Below are 20,863 nucleotides of genomic sequence, written 5' to 3'. Positions count from 1 at the left end.
GTCATTCTTGATATCAATTGGTAACGAGGATTATTATTAATGATTATTATTGGTAAGGTGGTAAATTTGTTATGTTTTAATATTAATTGGTAATGAGGATTATTATTAATGATTATTATTGGTGAATATAAGTAGAGTCGTTATCATTTTTTAAAAAGAAACTAGTAGTTCATAGAGGTAAAAAATTTAATTTTAATTTTATTACATGTTTTGTTAGAGTAGGTCACTTACTTCCTAAACCTCATTATTTTTCTATTAATTAAGCATATATATTTATATAATGATGTCACTTCTACTAATCAAGTTACTCTTTTAATTAATAATTATAATTATAATTTTTATTATATGTTTTTTTGTTAGACGAGGCCATTTAACTTTTAAACTTCATTATTTTTCCATTAATTAAGCATATATAGTTATATATTTTTCAATTGATTGCAGAGATACAACAGATTCAATATCGAGCTCCTATGAAGCCAAAAAAAAAAGTGTGTAGTTTTTTTAAAAATTTGCATAAGTTTGGTTTGAAAAACTAGTTTGAAGTGATTCAAAAAGGCATAATGAAGCATAATTATCATTAATTGAGCCCTGAAGAAAGAAAATGTTGGGTCCCTATAATACTAGTGATTACCCCATTACTATTGTAATTGTACCCCTTATTAATATTGTTGTGCCCCTATTATCCCCATATTGTTATTATTGTGCCCCATAGAATCCCTCTATTGTTATTTTTGTGGCTTTATATTATTATTGTTAGGTCGGCTGGGTTATATTGTGACTCCTTAGACTCCTATATATAGAAAGGAGGTTTTGTCATTTGTATCATCCAAGAATTGTTCATTTATGTAATGTAAAGGAGGTTGCCCCCTCGAAGAGGCTGAATTTTAAGGTGTTGATCTATATTTTCTATCTTTTTCTTGAGCTGGTTTCATAACATTTGGTATCAGAGCTTTGGATTCTAGGGTTTCGCTGCTCCAAACAGGCCCTCGTGGCATTTTCGCTATAACTTTTTTTTTTTTTTTTTTTTTTTTTTTTGTTTGTGACGTTTCAGAAGCTAAAAAAAAACCCATTTGAGAAGACATCGCGCTGAAGCTCGGATCTAAATTTCAGATCTTTTTACGCTAAATTTGCGGAGATATGATCTGAGGAAGTTGGTCTTTTTGCAGACTCTTGAATTACATTCCAAACAGGTGACCTAGGGAAAATCATCATAACTTTCTCTCTGAGAATCGGATTGAAATTTCGTAAGAAGGCATAGAAAGAGGATGGACTGTAGTTTCTTGTATATATTTTGCAGAGCCAAAGGTCGAAACAGTGACTCGTGGAACATCGTACAAGTTCGCTCTACTGAACTAGTCTATAATCAGGTCACTATGGGAGATTTCGCATAACTCTTCCTTGGAGAATCCAATTTGGATCAGACTAGTGGCATTGGAAAGAGGACAAAGAGGGCTACTCCAGGTCACAATTTCAGAACTGGAGGATTTGAATGTATAGAGATACATCAAAGGCAATATCGAGCTCCTACAAAGTGAAAAAAGGTGTGTAGATTCTTTTAAATTTTTGCTTAAGATTGGTTTGAAATTTATTTTGAAGGAATTCAAAGGGCATAGTAGAGCATTATTATTGGTAACTGATGCCTCGATGAAAGAAAATGCAAACACCTAATAAGGAACCTGAAAGCTCTAGCATGAATCATGAAGAAGAGGAAGAAATGCAACATGATATATCAAAATTACAAGACCAAGTGCAACAACTGTCCCTTGCACAAAAAGGAACATAATCTAAGATGGATGGTTTAAAGAAAGATGTAGAAGCTAAGATGGATAGTTTAAAGAAAGGTGTAGAAGCTAAGATGGACTGTTTAAAGAAAGGCGTAGAAGCTAAGATGATTGACGTGGAAGTTAAGATGGATGATTTGAAGATAGATTTGAAGACAAACATGGAAGATTTGAAGACAGATTTAACAAAGTTTCTACAAGAAATGCTTACTAATGGTGAAAGGGTAGTAAAGGAAACTCATGATGAGAACAAAAAAAATGTTAATCATGATTTCATAGACTCTAATGTTGGATCGAAGACCCACCATATTCCAAAAATCGATATGAGGAAGTTTGATGGCAAGGATCCCGCAACATGGATATTACAGATGGAGCAATTTTTCGATCTCAATAATGTGCAAAACACACAAAAGGTACGTATTGCATGTTAGGGTCCCACCCTAACCCCTTATTTATGTAATGGGATCGAGTCATAGTCAAGAGTCAATAAAGCCCATATTAATAATTGTAAGTGGTTAACCCGCAATTAATGATGGGACCACAGTTAGTTGCAAATGGGTTGTAGTATTAGATATACGATATTAATAAAACCCATGGTATTGATCCTTGGTATTGCATGTATGAGTCATATATAAAGGATAGAGACTCCCTGCGAGGAGCATCGTGTCTTATTTCTGTATTGAGCTGTGCTCTATTGGAGGTTGCCCCCTCGAAGAGGCCAGTGAACATTGCTTTCTGAATAATAAAATATTTGTTGTTGTCTCTCACTATTCTATGTTCTGGGTATTTTTCTTCGCATATTTTGTATTTGGGTATCTTTTGCAGGTTAAGAGCATAACAAGTGGTATCAGAGCACTTTCCAGGGCCAGTGGGATCTCCATTTCTTAGCAATTTTTTTTTTGGCTAGAGACGTGTTCTGGCGTCTTTAAACCACGAGATCTGTCGTTGAGCGCATAAACCTGCGGATTTGGGGAGGCATGCACGCAGGAAATACAAGAGGTGGTCACGCTTGTTGGACTCCTTTGTAACCCCTGTGGGTACCCCTTTGAGTAGTAGCACATTAGACAGAACCACGTACGGACTGTCTTCCAAGTACCTTCTGGGTATATCGGAAGCCCCTTAGCTCCTTTGCAACCTCGCCATAGATAAACCGTCGGCCGTCTTGCTGCTACAGTACACCGAGAACAGCACTCGGAGAGATTACTCGCCCGTACGATAAGGTAGTCGGGTTGTACGGCTAAGGGTACGGTTGATCCTCCTTAGTTAGAGCCCTGAAACATTGGGCCGAGTACTACTGTCAGACCCTTATGTATATTGCGATCTGTAGCACCTGACACTCCTCGAGACCATAATTCCCTTTTCTATCTGGGGATCACGCAGTATCTCTGCCAGATCAGCGCACAAAGAGGTGCAGCAACAGCAGACATCAGTCCCGCAGTTCCGAGTTAGCAGACCATCTAGTCCAATCTATTAGATCCATCAGATCCGCAACAACGGTCTGTTCCGCCACCCAAAGCTATCCGATCCGCCATTCAGATCTCTCAGATCCACCAGATCTGAGTAATTGTGTGGGGTTCCTATACCGGGGTCTAATTTTCGTAGGACTTTTGGCAGCATTGACATTTTGAGGATTTGGCGACTGCAGTATTCATAAGGAAGGAGTAAAACTCCGTTAGGAGTTTTAAAAAAAAAAGAGTTTAAGATCTCCCGGGGCGCTTATTGGTGATCTAGCCCATCAGAATCAGGACGACGAGCTGAGCACGGTGGTACCATTCAATTCTTAGTGAAAACAGATTTTTTAGGCGGTCCCAATTTTCAAGAACTTCAGGTTGGTGCATGGTAGAAACTAGAGCTCAAGCTATGGCCAATGAAATGATGGACAAACTTGAAGAATCCTTGCAATCCCTCCAAATTCAGCTTGACCGACTAAATAGCATGTTCCCGAGCATAATCCCGATGGGCAAGGAGGAAGCCCATGAGGAGGTGTATATTGGAAATGGACACAGTGAGGGTGAGTCTAGCCACTCTCTTCACCTCGGGGCCCCCACCAACAATCCCGTCCGCGACCTCCCAAGTTGGATATGCATAAATTTGATGGTTCTCACCCGGCAACATGGATAACACAAATGGAGAAGTATTTCAATCTGAATAACATCTTAGATAATGAGACTGAGCTTATGGTGGGGAGCATGTACTTGGACAATGAAAGGTGGCAATGGTGGGAATGGCATCAACATTGCAATGGACCTTTTAGGACTTGGAACTCCTTCAAAAAAGCTCTTACAAAACGCTTTGACCAGGAATCTTCTTTTTTGGGTCGTCTTACTAAGCTCCGACAGACTGGCACAGTGGATGAATATATTACAGCCTTTGAAGCCTTAGCCTTCCGCACTAGGGGTCTCTCAGATGTGTTCTACATGGAATGTTTTATCAGCGGTCTTAAAGAAGCCATAAAAGCCCACGTCTTACTGCACCACCCTCCCACATGGACGGAGGCTTGTAAGGTAGCTCGTAACGTGGAACGTGCGTTAGCAGCCCAGTACAGTCGCCCAAATTTCACCGCTAAGGGTCGCCCCCCACAGGCTCACAGCACGACTCAAACACTTAAGGTTCAAAAGGTGTCACCTGCAGAAATGGCCGAAAGAAGAAAGCAAGGATTATGTTACCACTGCGATGAAAATACTACCCAGGTCATAAATGTAAGGAGCCCAAATTTTTTCAAATTGATGCCACTGATTACAGCTCGTCGGAGGAAGATCCACCACTGGAGGAACATGAGGCGGTAGAAGAGGACAACCAAAAGGACAATCTCCCTGATGAACCAGTTATTTCTCTGCATGCTTTGGCAGGGATTTCTTCACCTCAAACTCTCAAAATCAGAGGTTTTATTAAACATCGCCTAGTAGTAGTCTTGATTGATAGTGGAAGTACACATAATTTCATCCATCAAAAAGTCGCGGAAGCAGTGCATTATTTTGTACGAGCAGTTTCTAACTTCCAAGTCCAAATTGCGGATGGGGGCACAATGAAATGTGAAGGCCGATGTGAAAATGTCAAACTTCAAATGGGGGATTATCAGTTGAAGACCCACATGTTTTCCATACACATGGGAGGGTGCGACATTGTCCTCGGTGCTGAATGGCTTCGCACTCTTGGGCCAATCACAATGGATTTCTAGGAGTTATATATGAGTTTTAAGTAGAACAACTCCACACATAGCCTTCGTGGACTCCAGGCGAGAGCTCCCTCTATCATCAGCTCGCATAGGATGGAAAAATTGCTAAAAAAGGGCCATCATGGAGTTATAGCTCAATTTAATGCCATCCAGGCAGTTGAAACCAAGTCTCTGCCGATTTTAAATAACCATCTGCCGGTCTTTGACAAGCCTCATGAGCTTCCACCCTCGAGAGGGGAACATGATCATAACATCACCTTGGTTCCAGGGGCCCAACCCCCAAATGTGCGCCCATACAGATATCCGTTCACCCAAAAGAATGAAATAGAAAAAATAATCAAGGAACTTTTGGAAGCGGGTGTCATTCGTCCCAGCATTAGTCCTTATTCATCATCGGTGGTCATGGTGCTCAAGAAAGATGGGGAGTGGCGGATGTGTCCAAACTTCAGGGTCCTCAATAAGTTGACAGTCAAAGATAAATTTCCCATCCCAGTGGTTGACGATTTGCTGGATGGACTCAATGGGGATCAATTCTTCACTAAGCTGGATCTTGGCTCGGGCTACCACCAAATTCGCATGAAGGAAGTCGACATTCCAAAGACTGCTTTCTGAACTCATGAAGGCCATTATGAGTTCCTGGTCATGCCATTCGGTCTTTGTAATGCCCCCTCTACTTTTCAGAGCCTTATGAACCACCTTCTCAAACCATATCTCAGGAAATTTGTCCTTGTCTTCTTCAATGACATCCTCATCTATAGTTGCACTTGGGCCACACATCTTCAGCGTGTAGATCTACTCTTGCAACTGCTCCGCAAGCATAAATTATTTGTCAAGATGTCCAAGTGTTCGTTTGGCATGGAAGAAGTTGAGTATTTGGGCCACATTATGGGGCGTGAAGGTGTCAAGGTGGACCCCAAAAAGATCCAGGCAATGCAGGATTGGCCTCAACCTAAGACCTTGAAGAGTTTGAGAGGATTTTTGGGTCTCACAGGCTATTATCGTAAATTTGTCCGCAACTATGGTCGCATAGCGAAGCCCCTCACTCAACTCCTGAAGAAAAATTCATTCTTCTGGAATGAGGACGCACAACAGGCATTTACAGCTCTCAAAAATGCCATGTGTTCCACTCCAATCTTAGCACTATCTGACTTCACCAAATCTTTTGTCATTGAATGTGATGCTTCGGGTAGGGGTATTGGGGCAGTCTTAATACAGGAAGGGTGACCTTTGGCCTTCACAAGCCAACAACTAAGTGGGAAGAATCTGGGCCAATCTACCTACGAGAAGGAAATGATGGCCATCTTACATGTAGTAGAGACCTGGCGACCTTACTTATTAGGGCGACGTTTCCAAATCCGCACAGATCATCATAGTCTTAAATATTTTTTGGAGCAACGCCTATCCTCGCCACAACAAAATAAATGGCTCGCCAAAATGCTGGGATATGATTATGAGATCATTTACAAGAAAGGGCAAGACAATAGTGTAGCAGATGCATTATCTCGCCAATTTGAGGAGGAAAGTACTCTGCTAGCAATTTCCCTCCCCATTCCAGAATGGATTGAAGAGGCTCGCAGGGAATGGTTTTCACATCCCGGGCTCTCCCAACTCATTTCTCAATTGCAGGTGGATCCAAATTCCACCAAGGGCTACTCGTGGCAGGATGAGATTCTTTGCTATAGGGAGAGAGTCATAATATCACCAACATCCACCCTCAAAAGTCACATTTTGGCAGAATTGCACTCATCCCCCATTGCAGGACATTCAGGCTTTCAGAAGACGTATGCTCGCACCAGAAGATCATTTTTTTGGACAAGCATGAAAAAGGACATCCTTACTTTCGTAGCAGAATGCAATGTCTGTCAACGCCACAAAGGGGAGACCGTCAACACACCAGGCACATTACAACCGTTGCCCATCCCGGCATCAATATGGACGGAGGTTTCTATGGATTTCATTACAGGTCTTCCAAAGTCAGGAAATAAGTCAGTCATCATGGTGGTTGTGGACAAACTTTCAAAGTATGCCCATTTCTGCGCCCTACCCCACTCGTTTACACCGACTTTGGTCGCTCAATCTTTCATGGATCAGATCTTCAAATTGCATGGCATGCCCACTTCTATTGTGTCTGATCGCGACCCGGCCTTCACCAGTAATTTTTGGCAGGAACTCTTCAGGCTACAAGGCACTCAACTAAAACTCAGTACTTCCTATCATCCGCAAATGGATGGTCAAACTGAAGTCGTCAACAAATGTCTGGAAACCTACCTTAGGTGTTTCACTTCATAAAAGCAACATCTTTGGGTACAGTGGCTACCTCTGGCTGAATGGTGGTATAACACCAACTATCATGCCACCACCAAAATGACTCCCTATGAAGCAGTATATGGTCAACTTCCTCCTTCCCCTACTTCTTATATCAAGGGGTGCTCAAAGGTACAAGCAGTGGATCAACTCCTACAACACCGCGCAACCATGCTTGCCCATCTTAGAGAGAATCTTCATCAAGCTCAAAACCACATGAAGCAACAGGTAGACCAGCATCGCTCAGAGTGCCAATTTCAAGAAGGGGATCAGGTCTTTTTGAGGCTGCAACCATATAAGCAAACATCACTCAAATACAAGGGTTGTCAGAAACTATCTCCAAAATTCTACGGACCATATCAAGTACTTTAGCGCATTGGAGAAGTGGCTTACAAGTTGGCTTTGCCACCTACTGCAAAAATCCATCCAGTTTTCCATGTCTCATGCCTCAAGAAAGTGATTGGGAACAATTGCAGAATTCAAACCAGTTTACCTGAATTAGACGAAGAAGGGTCAATCTGGCTCTAACCTGAACAGGTCCTAGACACATGAGACAGGCATCTGCGGGGCCGCATGATTAGGGAAGTCCTCGTCAAGTGGGAAGACACCTCTCCGGAAGATGCAACTTGGGAACCAGCCACTATTCTTCAGCAGTTTCTGCAGCTTCAGCCTTGAGGACAAGGCTAGTCTTAAGGGGGAGGGCATGTTAGGGTCCCACCCTAACCCCCTTATTTATGTAATGGGATCGAGTCATAGTCAAGAGTCAATAAAGCCCATATTAATAATTGTAAGTGGTTAACCCGCAATTAATGACGGGACCACAGTTAGTTGCAAATGGGCCGTAGTATTAGATAGATGGTATTAATAAAACCCATGGTATTGTAAGTGGTTAACCCGCAATTAATGACGGGACCACAGTTAGTTGCAAATGGGCCGTAGTATTAGATAGATGGTATTAATAAAACCCATGGTATTGATCCTTGGTATTGCATGTATGAGTCATATATAAAGGATAGAGACTCCCTGCGAGGAGCATCGTGTCTTATTTCTATATCGAGCTCTGCTCTATTGGAGGTTGCCCCCTCGAAGAGGCCAGTGAACATTGCTTTCTGAATAATAAAATATTTGCTGTTGTCTCTCACTATTCTATGTTCTGGGTATCTTTCTTCGCATATTCTGTATTTGGGTATCTTTTGCAGGTTAAGAGCATAACATTGCAACTTTATATTTGGAACCAAATTAGTTTGTATGGTATCAATGGCTTTGCTCTTGTAAACAATTTATCACTTGGGCAATTTTTACGGAAGAATTGATATCACATTATGAGGATACAAAAAGCAACACTTTTTTTAGCCAATTGATAAGTTATCATAAGAAATTTCGGCGTAAATCACAATCAGAAAATCATTGCCGACGCGTTTCGAACCAACCAGTGTGGTTCATCGTCAGGACGAGTTGAAGAAAACAGATCCAACTTTGCATGTTAAATAGTCTGCGCAGAGCCTCCAATAGCTAACCTGACCAATGGCTAATTTTGACTTAGGGATCAAAGTCAACAAACCATTTTAATAATTTAAAGGAAGTTAGTTAATTCGGTGACCATACCTTTAAGATATACATAAAATATATATAAAAATAATTTAATCGGTGTTTAAGTTAGTTAAAAGGTATCATTTAAAAATTAAATGATAGCCGTTGGTCAGGTTAGCCGTTGGAGGCTCTGCGCATATTTAACATGCAAAGCTGGATCTGTTTTCTTCAACTCGTCCTGACGATGAACCACACTGGTTGGTTCGAAACGCATCGGCAATGATTTTCTGATTGTGATTTACGCCGAAATTTCTTCTGATAATTGTTATGGATCACAGAAGCCTCAATTCAACCATTGATTCCCTGCATGGTAGAGCCATTACATCTAAAGTTCATCATTTTGAACGGGCACGTGTGCAGGTCTCGAAGTTGAAATCAGATCTAGCTTTTCTGAAAAGATGCAGAGATTCCACGGTTATCTCGATATTTGCTCAGATCAACCATCGCCTCCACACTCCTTCTAACCATGGAGTGTTCGTAAAAGCCAGTTTAGCGCTGTTAAGATCTGAAATTAATAGGGTCAGGAGAGATCTGAGTAGGTTCTCTCGGGATCTTCTATATTTGCACCTAGAGCTTTCAAACTTGATCTCCCCCTCCCTGTGGTCTAGAATTGATGCATGCTCTGCATTAAAATCCTTGCGGGTTGAGGAGATCAGGCGACAAAAGCAGGCTGCAAAGTTTCAGTTATTAGCTCGAAAATCTGTGGGGTTTGATTCGATGGATGATGTGTCCCAGAGCTGCATTTCTGCTTCCCAAAAATTGGCCCTCCGTGGCTGGATTTCTTCCATTTCTTCGCCCCCTCGAGCTGGTCAAGGGTTCTCTGAGCAGCGCTCCTCGGATCCTGCCTCCCTCCCTTCTTGGCAGACTACTCCAAGCGTAGCGGGTTGCTCCAAGTGTCAACCTACCTGCTCATTGGTGAGTGCAGCAAGCTGCCCGTCGGGTACACGTCCTCTTGTTTCATTGCCTGCGGACCACAGTTTCTGCGCTATTCCAGAGATGTCGGCTCCCTCTGCTTCTTGGAGCTGTGGCACGATCCCTTCCATTACACGCAGTGGTGGTTTGGTTGACCTGAGGGACGGCGCGATCTCTCTGTTGCATGGTCGTGGTTTTCAGCTTTCTCCATCGGATGACCCAAGCTGCTCCCGCGTGGCTTCTCCGTCAATTGAACAATCTGAACTTGTTTCGATGCCTGCTGACCGGAGTTGCTGCGTTGTTCCAGTTTTTTCGGCTCCCTTGGCTTCCCGTAGCTGTAGCACGAGTCTTCCCTTTTCACGCAGCGTTGAGGTGACTGACCTGAGGAGCGGCTCTGTCTTTGGTGACTTTCGGCAGTCTTCATCAGGTAAGGCGGTCATTTTGAGGTCCGTGGTTAATGACTCCACGGGTTTCATTTATAACATTGATTTTAATAATGATTTCAATAATTTGAATTTTAATAATAATAACATACATAAGGTTAATAATAATAATAATAATATATGTAATATTAATAGTAATAATAATATCATTATTAATAATATTAAGAATAATGATATTAATAATATTAATAATGATAATAATATTAATAATGAAAACTTAGGTAATTTTAATAATATTATTGATAATAATAATATTAACGATAATAATAATAATAATAACTTTAATAATAATAATGTATGTAGTATTAATAATACTAATAATAATAATTATTTTAATAATAATAATGTATGGAGTATTAATAATGATAATAATAATATATGTAATATTAATAGTAATAATAATATATGTAATATTAATAGTAATAATAATATTAATAATAATGATAATATTAATAATGATAATAATATTAATAATGAAAACGTAGGTAATTTTAATAATATTATTGATAATAATAATATTAATGATGATAATAATAATAATAATAATTTTAATAATAATAATGTATGTAGTATTAATAATAAGAATCTATACAATAATATTATTAGCTGCGATGGTACTAATATTATTAAGGATCAAAACATGGTATTTGAATCTATTAACAATAGCAATTTTGACCAGAATATTCTTCCCCCTCCCCCCCGAAATAATAAAGTTGTTAATTTATCTAGTTTTTCTTTTTCCCCTTCTATTTTTAGACTTTTAGGCAAAGGTTTAAACTTTGCCCTTGCCCCTAGGAAAATCCCGGTGGATGACATTATTTGCGACGTGGAGTACGGGATTAGAGATCTTCCAGATAATATCAAGGACACTATTAGGCAAGATTGTGCCGTCGTCCTTAGAAAGGCTAAGCCCCCTCGGAAGAACCTCAGCAATGAGGAAATCAGGGCCCTTAAGTCCTTAAACCAGAACAAAGATATCGTTGTTCTGAAGGCTGACAAAGGAGGGGCTGCGGTCATCCTTAACAGGGAAGATTATCGTATGAAGATGTTAGATCATCTTCACAATAGTGGCAGTTATAAAAAACTGCCCAAGAACCCTCTTAAGAAGGTTTCTAGGACAGTGGCTCTTGCTATCAAGTCCAGCAGCTCGGTGAGTTCCCTTTGCCATAAACTCATTGAGAGTAGTCCCATTACTCCTAGGATCTATGGGTTGCCGAAAATTCACAAAGAAGGGGTCCCTCTGAGGCCTATCGTCAACACCATTGGTGGTCCGACCTACCTTCTTGCTAAGTTCCTTGCCCTTAAGCTTAAACCCCTGGTTGGCTGTACGGAGTCCTTCGTGAAAGACTCTGCATCCTTCATTAAAGAGCTTAAGGACATTAAGCTGGATTCTGAGGACATTCTCGTCAGCTTTGATGTGGTCTCCCTTTATACTTGCATCCCTATAAAGGAGGCCTTAGAAGTGATCTATCGTCTAACAGATCCTGATACCGCGTATCTAGTTGAGATCTGTCTCACTTCCACTTTCTTCTGTTTCGAGGGTGAGTTCTTTGAACAGACCTGCGGTGTTGCCATGGGCTCCCCCCTTTCCCCTATTGTTGCGAATCTTTTTATGGAAGATTTTGAAGCCAAAGCTTTAGCCTCGGCTCGTCTCCTTCCCAAGCTATGGAAAAGGTATGTAGATGACACTAATGTCATCTGGTCCCATGGCCAAGAGGAACTGGATCTCTTCTTCAATCACCTCAACTGTCAGTCCTCTGCCATTAAGTTCACCATGGAAAAAGAGGTCAATGGTTGCCTCCCTTTCCTGGATATTCTTTTATCTAAGAATAAGGATGGCTCTCTCTCCCACTCGGTGTTCCGGAAGAAAACTCATACTGAGCAGTATCTTCATGCCGATTCCCATCATTTCCCTGCTCAAAAGTTGGGTGTTCTTAACACCCTCGCTACTCGGGCCCTTAGGATTTCTGATCATGAGAGCTTTGATAAAGAGAAATCCCATCTCCTTAATGTCTTTGTTGAGAATGGCTATAGTAGGCGCCTTGGTCAGAAGGCTTTCCTTAAAGCCTCTAAAAATGCGTCTATTAAAAAAGAACTGAAGGAGCGCCGACTAGGTGTCCATCTTCCCTATGTCCAGGGAACCACAGACAAGATTGCTCGGATCCTTAGGAGGTATGATATTCCCTCAACCTTTAGGCCCCTCAACACCATTCGTAAATCCCTCCGATCAGTGAAAGATCCCGTTGACCCTAAGGACATGAAGGGTGTCTACTTGATCCCTTGTTCTTGTGGGACCCCCTATATCGGGGAAACAGGGCGCTCCATCCATCAGAGGATCAGCGAACATGCAGCGGACCTAAGACATGGGAGAACCAAGTCTTCCGCGTTAGCAGAGCATGCGGAAAAGACCAAGCATCAGGTGTGTATAGAGGAGGCCAAGGTTATTGCCAAAGTTGCTCATTTTCATCATCGTAAATTCAGGGAAGCTATTGAGATTGAAAGAAGGCCTAACAATCTCAATAGAGATGACAGCTGGAAGATCAGTAGCTGTTGGATCTCTGCCCTTTCTTCCTAGTCTTTCTTTTCCTTCTCCCCCCCCCTTTTAATTCCTTTCGAGCTTTCATTATTTTTATCCTTTTTGCTCTCTGGTCTTCTAATGGTCTTTTTCCTGTCCTTCTCCGTCTTTTCAATTTGTGTCAATTTTTTTTTTCATATATTTGTAGTATTATCATTATTCTTTTTTATTTATTTTATTCTGATATAATTATTTATATATTGTTTTTATCTATTCATTTATTCATTTTATTTTATTTTTATATTATTTATGCTTTATTTTTATTTATTTATTATTATTATTATTATTTTTAATTTAATTTAATTTTAATTTTAATTTTATTTATTTATTTATTTATTATTATTATTATTATTATTATTTTTTTTTTTAATTTTATTAAATTTTATTATATATATATATATATATATTTTTTTTTTTTCCACTGAGAAAATCCGTAATTTTCATTATATGGAAAATTACATATTGTAGATGCTTTACGCATATGCTGAGGTCACTATACACAGTGTACCTTTTAGTTACAAAAAGGATTCTATACATGAACATCTGATCAGATGTATCTCGCAGGGCAATCTGCTAGTGCTATATATAAAAACTGTTTACAATTGCCTTCCAAGCTTTACCTTACTATTTCAAAATAAGACATTATGCTATGGTGATTACAAAAAAAATCTCTGCCATAAACGTGATATTCTCCAGATAATTTATTGTCCAGGTGCATTCTGATAACTTGGATCAATGTATGGTCGGTGGTAGTACTTGTACTCATGTTGGCCTTGTACCTCTGTGATCTCCCATACACCTCTGTCTATCAACGTGGCCTCCTTGGATAGTTTGTTAGCACTTTCGTTATGTTCCCTGTAGATATGTGAACATGTGATGTTGTTAAAAGTTGCTTTGAGTTCAAAAATTTCATTTAAAATAATGCTGAGTGTGTGAATGTGACAATCAGATATGCCATTGAACCAATTTATGATGATTTTTGAGTCCCCGAAAATATTTATGCAAGTGCAATGATGACCCAAAGCAAAATGTAGTAAATGTCGAAGTGTGATGAGCTCAGCATAGTTGTTTGTTCCAATGCCCAGACCCGCTTTTACTTTGTAGTAATGATGCTCGTTTTTGTGTATGATAAATCCGCCCCCACAGCTCTGCCGATTTGCAGCCCCATCAAAGAAAGCCCATGGAGTGTTTTGATCAATGCAGGGGGGTGGATGAGGGTGGCGCAGTTTAGGGGGCGGGGGATCTGGTAATTCTCTAAATGCTACAATAATTCCTGCCTCCACCATTGGCCAGTGTACAGGTTTATCATCGAATATATTACGGTTTCTCGCTTTCCATATGTGCCAATTTACTAGAATTGGGAGATTGATATTCTTCGTTCCTTTGTGCCGCATCTCCCAATCTATCCAAGCCTCTGTCAGGTCTGTACCCTCCCAATTTCCAATGTAAGAAATGGTGTTTTTAAGAGCTATCCACAGTTCTTGTATAATCCTGCATCGCATAAAAAGGTGCTCTGTGGATTCAGTAGCTCCTTTGCATAGCACGCACCAAGTTGGTCCATATTGTGCTCTGTGCATTAGATGCTCGCCTGCAGGTACTTTGTTCCTCAGGATACACCAGAAGAAGAGTTTTGATCGCGGTGTTGCTGTGAGATTCCAAATGCTATGCCACCAGTTCGAGATGACCTCAGGTTTTTTGTGACTGATAAGAAGAATGTAGCCAGCCTTTGGAGTGTAATAACCACTATCAGCCTGGTTACATATGAGTTCATCCGGCCCCTCTTTGATTCTGATGTTAGATTCGATCAGGGCCTCTCTGTATATATGCCATTCCTGATGCCATCTTTGTGGGAGATTTAATTGTTGTGCTGTCCTCCAGGCCTGATGAAAAATATATGAATTTTCTTTGTTTGCAATTTGGGCAATCACTTTGATATCACGTGCGAGTAGATATCCAATCAAATCTTGAGAAAGAATATGCCTTCCTCCGCTGCCAGTCCATGGGTCGATTCCGATTCGAGCCAGGGTACCGTCTCTGATTTTCCAAACCAAGTTGTCTCTGATCATGGGCAGAGAGAATAGTAATGCTTTCCATATAGATGATATACCAGCTCTGTTCCAATTAGGGAGTCTAACCCATTCCAGAATGCCAAGGGGCCATATATATTTGTGATATGAGAGATGGGTCCATAAGCTCTGGCTAGTTAACAATGCCCAGCTCATTTTCGCTGCCAATGCTTGTGCAAAAAATGGAAGATATTTTAATCCCCATCCTCCCCACTTCTTTGGGAGTGCTATCTTCTGCCATCCGATCCAGGCAAAGATATGTTTGTCTTGACTTCCTGCCCAGAGATATCTGTTGCATAATTGTTGTAGGCGAGCCAGAATGTGTCTTGGTATCCAGGCGAGGGCCATCCAGAAAATCGGAGTTGCTTCCAGCACAGATTTGATGAGTACTAATCATCCTGCCCTGGAGAGGTATCTGTGACTCCAACAGGATAGTCTTTTTTCCAATTTTGTTACAAGCCAGACCCAGTCTGCAATCTTCTGGCAAGTGGGCTTTAACCAGAAACCCAAATACTTTAGACCCCTCCCCAATGGATGAATGTTATAAGGGAAAGCCTGCCGTGTAGTTTGAGATTCATTGACCGAGGTACGGGCCAGAGTTATGGTAGATTTTTCTTGATTAACAATCATGCCTGTGGCCTGTGAGAAGAGCTGTAGTATGCGGGAAAATTTTAATGAATCTCTGATGCTACCATCCAATAGGATGAGTACGTCATCCACGAACAACAGGTGTGTGAGGTAGCACTCATCTGTGATCTTGAGGCCTCTGAGAGAACTTTCCCTTTTTGCTGAATTGATTAAGCGACTCAGTCCTTCCATGACCAATAGGAATAGGAGAGGTGATAGGGGGCAGCCTTGACGAAGCCCCCTTTCAGAGTGAAAAAAATGGGAAGCCGATCCATTAATCAGGATGTTGAACGAGGGTGTAGAGATACAAGCCATGATCCAGTTTATGAGAGGAAGAGGGAAGCCCAGATGAATAAGGAGCATCTTTATGTATAGCCAGCTGAATCGGTCAAAGGCTTTTGATAGATCAATTTTCAGGAGAATACATTTAAGATGTTTGGACCAGATGGAGTGAAGGGCTTCCTAGGCGGATCCAATGGCTTCATGTATCTGTCTATATTCCAGGAAAGCAAATTGCTGAGGAGCAATGTGTTTTGAAAGAATGGGTTTGAGCCGGTTAGCAATAATCTTAGAGATAATCTTGTAAAGAACATTACACAGTGAAATGGGGCAAAAATCATCAAAGGAGGATGGGGAGTCAGATTTAGGAATGAGGGCAATGAATGTAGAGTTTATAGCATGATATAAGCACCCAGATGTTTTACTTTCCTCTATCACTCTGAGCAGATCCTGTCCCAGCAGGTCATAGAAGGCTAAATAGAATTCGATAGTCCAACCGTCCGGCCCAGGACTCTAGTCCTTCTTGAACCATTTGAGTGTGCTTTCCAGTTCCTCCATAGTGACCGGGGCCGTAAGATCAGTCGAGTCCTCCTCGTTTACAAATCTAGGGAAGTGTGTGGCCACATTAATGATCTCTGCCAAATTTGAACCTGGTGGACTTCTGTACAAGCTTCTAAAATGTGATGTTCCAAGCTGGGAGAGCTTGTTGAAAGAGTCTGCAAGGCCCCCTTCAGGTAGGGGGAGATTCCAGATAGTATTTGCCACTTTCCTTCCCTTTGCATAGTTGTGAAAGAACCTTGAGTTTTCATCCCCAGCTTTCAGCCATATTGCTCTGCTACGCAGTCTGAGGGATTCCTCCCTTTGTCTGAGAATGTTAGTCTTCTAGTTTTCCAACTCAATCAGTCGAGACTTGTCTTCGCCCGAGATGAATCCTAAGTTCCGCTCATCTAGTAGGGAGCTCAACTCTTCTTCAACAAATGAGAGCTGAGCGGTTTCCTTGGTGTTCTTCTCCTTGGCCCAATTAATGACTATATGCTTCAGCTCAGAAAGGTTTTTACAAAATCCCTTGGCCAGTGATGCTTCTCTGTCAATGGGGTGTGCCATCCAGTAATCTGTGACCAATTTCATGAAGTCTTGGTCCTGAAGCCAGATATGGTTGAATTTGAAAGGGGCTTTTGGCTTATGGTGAGGGCCGAGGATTTCCAATAATATTGGGGAGTGATCTGATATACCCCCCGATCCAACCCATTGTTTATAGTGATGTAAATGATGAAGCAGGGGGCCTTTTAGCAGAAATTTGTCCAGTCTGCGCGCCAAAGCTGCTGCTCCCACCCTTCTGTTCCTCCACGTAGGCATGGGTTTCTGCATGGGGATATCAATAAAGTTTGTCTGTTCCAGGGTATTTCTCATGAACTCTGTCATGGTATCCACCTGTGCCATAGAACCCCATGATTCACGGAAACCCAGAGAAAAATTTAGATCTCCCCCCAGAATGGTGTGGTCAGATGCCATTAATGTAAGATTAAGGAGATGCCTCCAAAAGGGCTCCCTTTGGTGGCAGGGGCCATATACATTCACAATACGAAGGGCTTGTCCGAGTTCCATTGAGAAAATTTCCATTCCCATGAATCCTTGTCCTCCCCAGGAAGAATCAAACCTGATTGACCTAGGGTTATATCCGAGCGCTGGTCCTCCAGATCGTCCAGTGGCATCAATTGCCAAGAACTTCCATCTTGTTGCCAGTGAGAGTAAGGAATGAGTGATAGCCTCGGCCGAGCCAAGAGTCTCTTGAAGGAGAATAATATCAGGCTGTTCAACCTCGAAGAGTCTCCGAAGGGCTAGTTTCTTGGGGGCACTAGCCAGGCCCCGACAGTTGAATGATAAGCATTTCATGGGGGACCACTCCGGGGGGTTAAGGCTGCTCTAAGGACCCCATCAATTGTGGATTGACGACCAGATGCGACCTCCGCCCCAGCCCGCTGGATAGCTTTGGAAAGATCAGATTTTCTACCTCTGGAGGTCAGAGGTCCCAGTCCCAGGGAGACAATACCCAGTCCGACCTGAGATCCGGAAGAGACCGCAAGGTGGGTACGAGGACGAAGAGAATAAGGGTGGGAGGTAGTCTTCCTGGAAGATGACAGCGAGGAGGAAGGGGATGAGGGCGGCAAGGTTGGAGGAGTAGTGGAGGCAATCAAGGGAGGAGTTGAGATAGTGCAGTGAGCCATAGTGCAAGATGCATTTGAAGTAACGAATGCAGAGGAGATACCAAGAGATAAGGAGGAAGGGTTTAGAACAGTACCCAAGGCCTGAGCGGCTGTAGCTGCGGCCCGATCCCTAGTCATAGTGGCGAAGACGAGCCTAGCCCCTTCGTCCCTGCCTTCACTGGAGAGCCCTGTGCTGATGCAATCCCCTGAGGTGGGCGAAGGATAACCGGGGAAGCTCCTCTAGATGAAGTGGGAGTGATCTTTGGAGAAACCTCTGGACTTTTGTTGAGCGGACAGTCCTTAAATAGGTGTCCCACTTGATGACAGTGATTGCAGCGGAACGGAACGCCTTCGTAATCGAGAATTTGGGTCCTGCTGTATTTTCCCCATTGCAGTGTGATCTTTTCCTCCAATCCGTCACGCGTATCCAAGTGAACCAGCACACGAGCTAGGGTTCGCTTCTTTGATTCCACATACGTGCGATCATGATCCAGATACGTGCCCAAAGCATTTCCTATCCTGATGAGTGCTTCCTCACTCCAATACTATAGTGGCAATCCAGGCAAATGCACCCACAGGGGTCCTGCTCCAATTTGTTCGCGCTCTGGGTCAAAGAGGGGACTCCACCTCTTTAGCGAACTGGTGCCATTTCGATGTGCCAGTACTAAGTCCGTATAGACCTCCTTTGCAAAATGGAGGGAGAACCACCCTCGGGGGAGAACATGTACCTCCGGAAGTTCTTTGAGCAGGGCTCCCCAGATTTCCTTTACCCATTGCGTCAGTCGGCTTGCTGAGTAGGCACGTCCCCGCACATGTCCTACCAAGACCGTTCGTGCCATGGCCACTGCTTCCCCTAATTCTGATGGGTCGCCAAAGGTGATAGTGATATCTTTGGTCGTCGCTCTGATACACCTGGATTTCCTCTTCTTTGTGCGAGGCGCCGACGGGTAATCGACAAAAGGGTTTTTTACGCCTTCAGGGGGGATGGGTTTCGAGGGTTTAACATTTACAGCCGGGGTACCAAAACATCCAGAAGGTCGAATCCCAGATTCCGGTAGGGTTTGAGATCCCGTCACCGGGGTGTCCACCGATGTAGTCGGGAGATCTGAGGGCAAGGGAGGGGGCTGATTGAAAGACAGAATATGAGGGAAAAAGTAGAGAGAAGCTGTGCCATACCAGGAGATAGTGGAGGGGCTTCAAGGCCAGGCGACGATGCTGGAGGGTGGGCAGAGTCGAGGTGGTCAATGAACGGACTTGGTAGTGCGACCACTGGCGAAGTGTTGAGGGAATAAGGTTTCGTAACAGTTGGAGGGGCAGTAACTGGCACAACGAAGTTAGGGTTTCCAAATATAATATGGTCCTCCAAAGGATCCTCGGTGTAATCCACGAGATCTGCCTCCATGTGGCCCTCCATGACGGCCAACAGGTGAGGTAAACAACGACGGCTGTTAAACGGCGCGTGATCTTCTCCGTTGATCCGGTACAGTGGAACGACAGGCCGGTAACAGCGACTGCCTGCGGCTCTCGGCAAACCCTAACTATCTTACCCTAGGCCCGCGCGCTCCTGTAGCTCCATTGTCTTCCGATCTAATCGCATTATTCCGTAGATATATATATATATATATATATATATATATATATATATAATATTATTTTTAACTTTTACCAGCTACGGTATTAATTAATTTTTATTTCTTTATTTATTTTATTTATTTAATTTAATTTTTATTATTTTTCTCATTCCACTATTTATTTATTCTAACTAACTATTATCTTAAATTTCTTCCATATAACTAAATCCCATTTAAGTTACAATTAACTTATAATTTTTAATTTTTAAATGATACCTTTTAACTAACTTAAACACCGATTAAATTATTTTATATATATTTTATGTATATCTTAAAGTATGGTCACCGAATTAACTAACTTCCTTTAAATAATTAAAATGGTTTGTTGACTTTGATCCCTAAGTCAAAATTAGCCGTTGGTTAGGTTAGCCATTGGAGGCTCTGCGCAGTCTATTTAACATGCAAAGCTGGATCTGTTTTCTTCAACTCGTCCTGACGATGAACCACACTGGTTGGTTCGAAACGCGTCGGCAATGATTTTCTGATTGTGATTTACGCCGAAATTTCTTCTGATAATTGTTATGGATCACAGAAGCCTCAATTCAACCAATTGATAAGTCTCAAACAAAAGGGTTCAATAATGGAGCACATTGAGGAGTTCCAAAAATTGAACATAAGGGTAAAAAATATTCCAGAGGAGCATAGGATTGATGTGTTCATAGGGTCTTTAAAGGATAATATCCAACATGATGTTCGCCTTTGGGAACCTAATTCATTAGAGAAGGCATTCAGGTTAGCAAGAAAAATGGAAAGCAAAATTATGGCAACCAGGAAGCATACCACTCACAACTATAAAGACGGAAGTGTTGTTGCCCTAGTCTTCCACAACCTATAAGGTTGACACCACAACAATTGGAAGAAAAAAGAGCAAAAGGGCTTTTTTACAGTTGTGATAGCAAATACACTAAAGGTCATAAGTGTGCTGAGAAGAAATTATTCTACATAGATTGTGAAGAGGAAGAAGAAAAGGAGCAAGAAGGGTCAAAAGAAGAGGATATACTCCAAGAACAAAGCCTAGATAAAGAAGAAATGAATCCGACCATATCTTGTAATGCATTGGCGGGAATTACCACTCCTCAAACCATCAATATAGAAGGATAAATTATGAAGAAAAATGTAATAGTGTTGATTGTTTCAGGAAGTACCCACAATTTTATTCATTGTAAGGTAGCAAAAGAATTGAATTGCTTCTTATATCCAGCACCAGAGTGTCAAGTGATGGTTGCAAATGGAGGAACAATAAATTTCTCTGGAAAGTGCCATAATATCAAGCTAT

General features: G+C 41.8%; 1 protein-coding gene across 1 annotated transcript; it reads right to left on the bottom strand.

The window, feature by feature from the left end:
* Positions 1–16,634: 16,634 nt before the first annotated feature.
* LOC149146157 (uncharacterized) lies at positions 16,635–17,645 on the bottom strand. Its single transcript, XM_089452687.1, has one exon. The coding sequence runs from the start codon at positions 17,643–17,645 to the stop codon at positions 16,635–16,637; it is 1,011 nt and encodes a 336-aa protein (XP_089308813.1).
* Between the last annotated feature and the right edge of the window lie 3,218 nt (positions 17,646–20,863).

Source organism: Pinus tabuliformis, chromosome X, assembly GCF_031772625.1.
Source record: "Pinus tabuliformis cultivar Carrire ecotype Pingquan chromosome X, CPIR1, whole genome shotgun sequence".
Classification (NCBI taxonomy): Eukaryota; Viridiplantae; Streptophyta; class Pinopsida; order Pinales; family Pinaceae; genus Pinus; species Pinus tabuliformis.
This window is presented reverse-complemented; position numbering and strand designations above follow the sequence as displayed.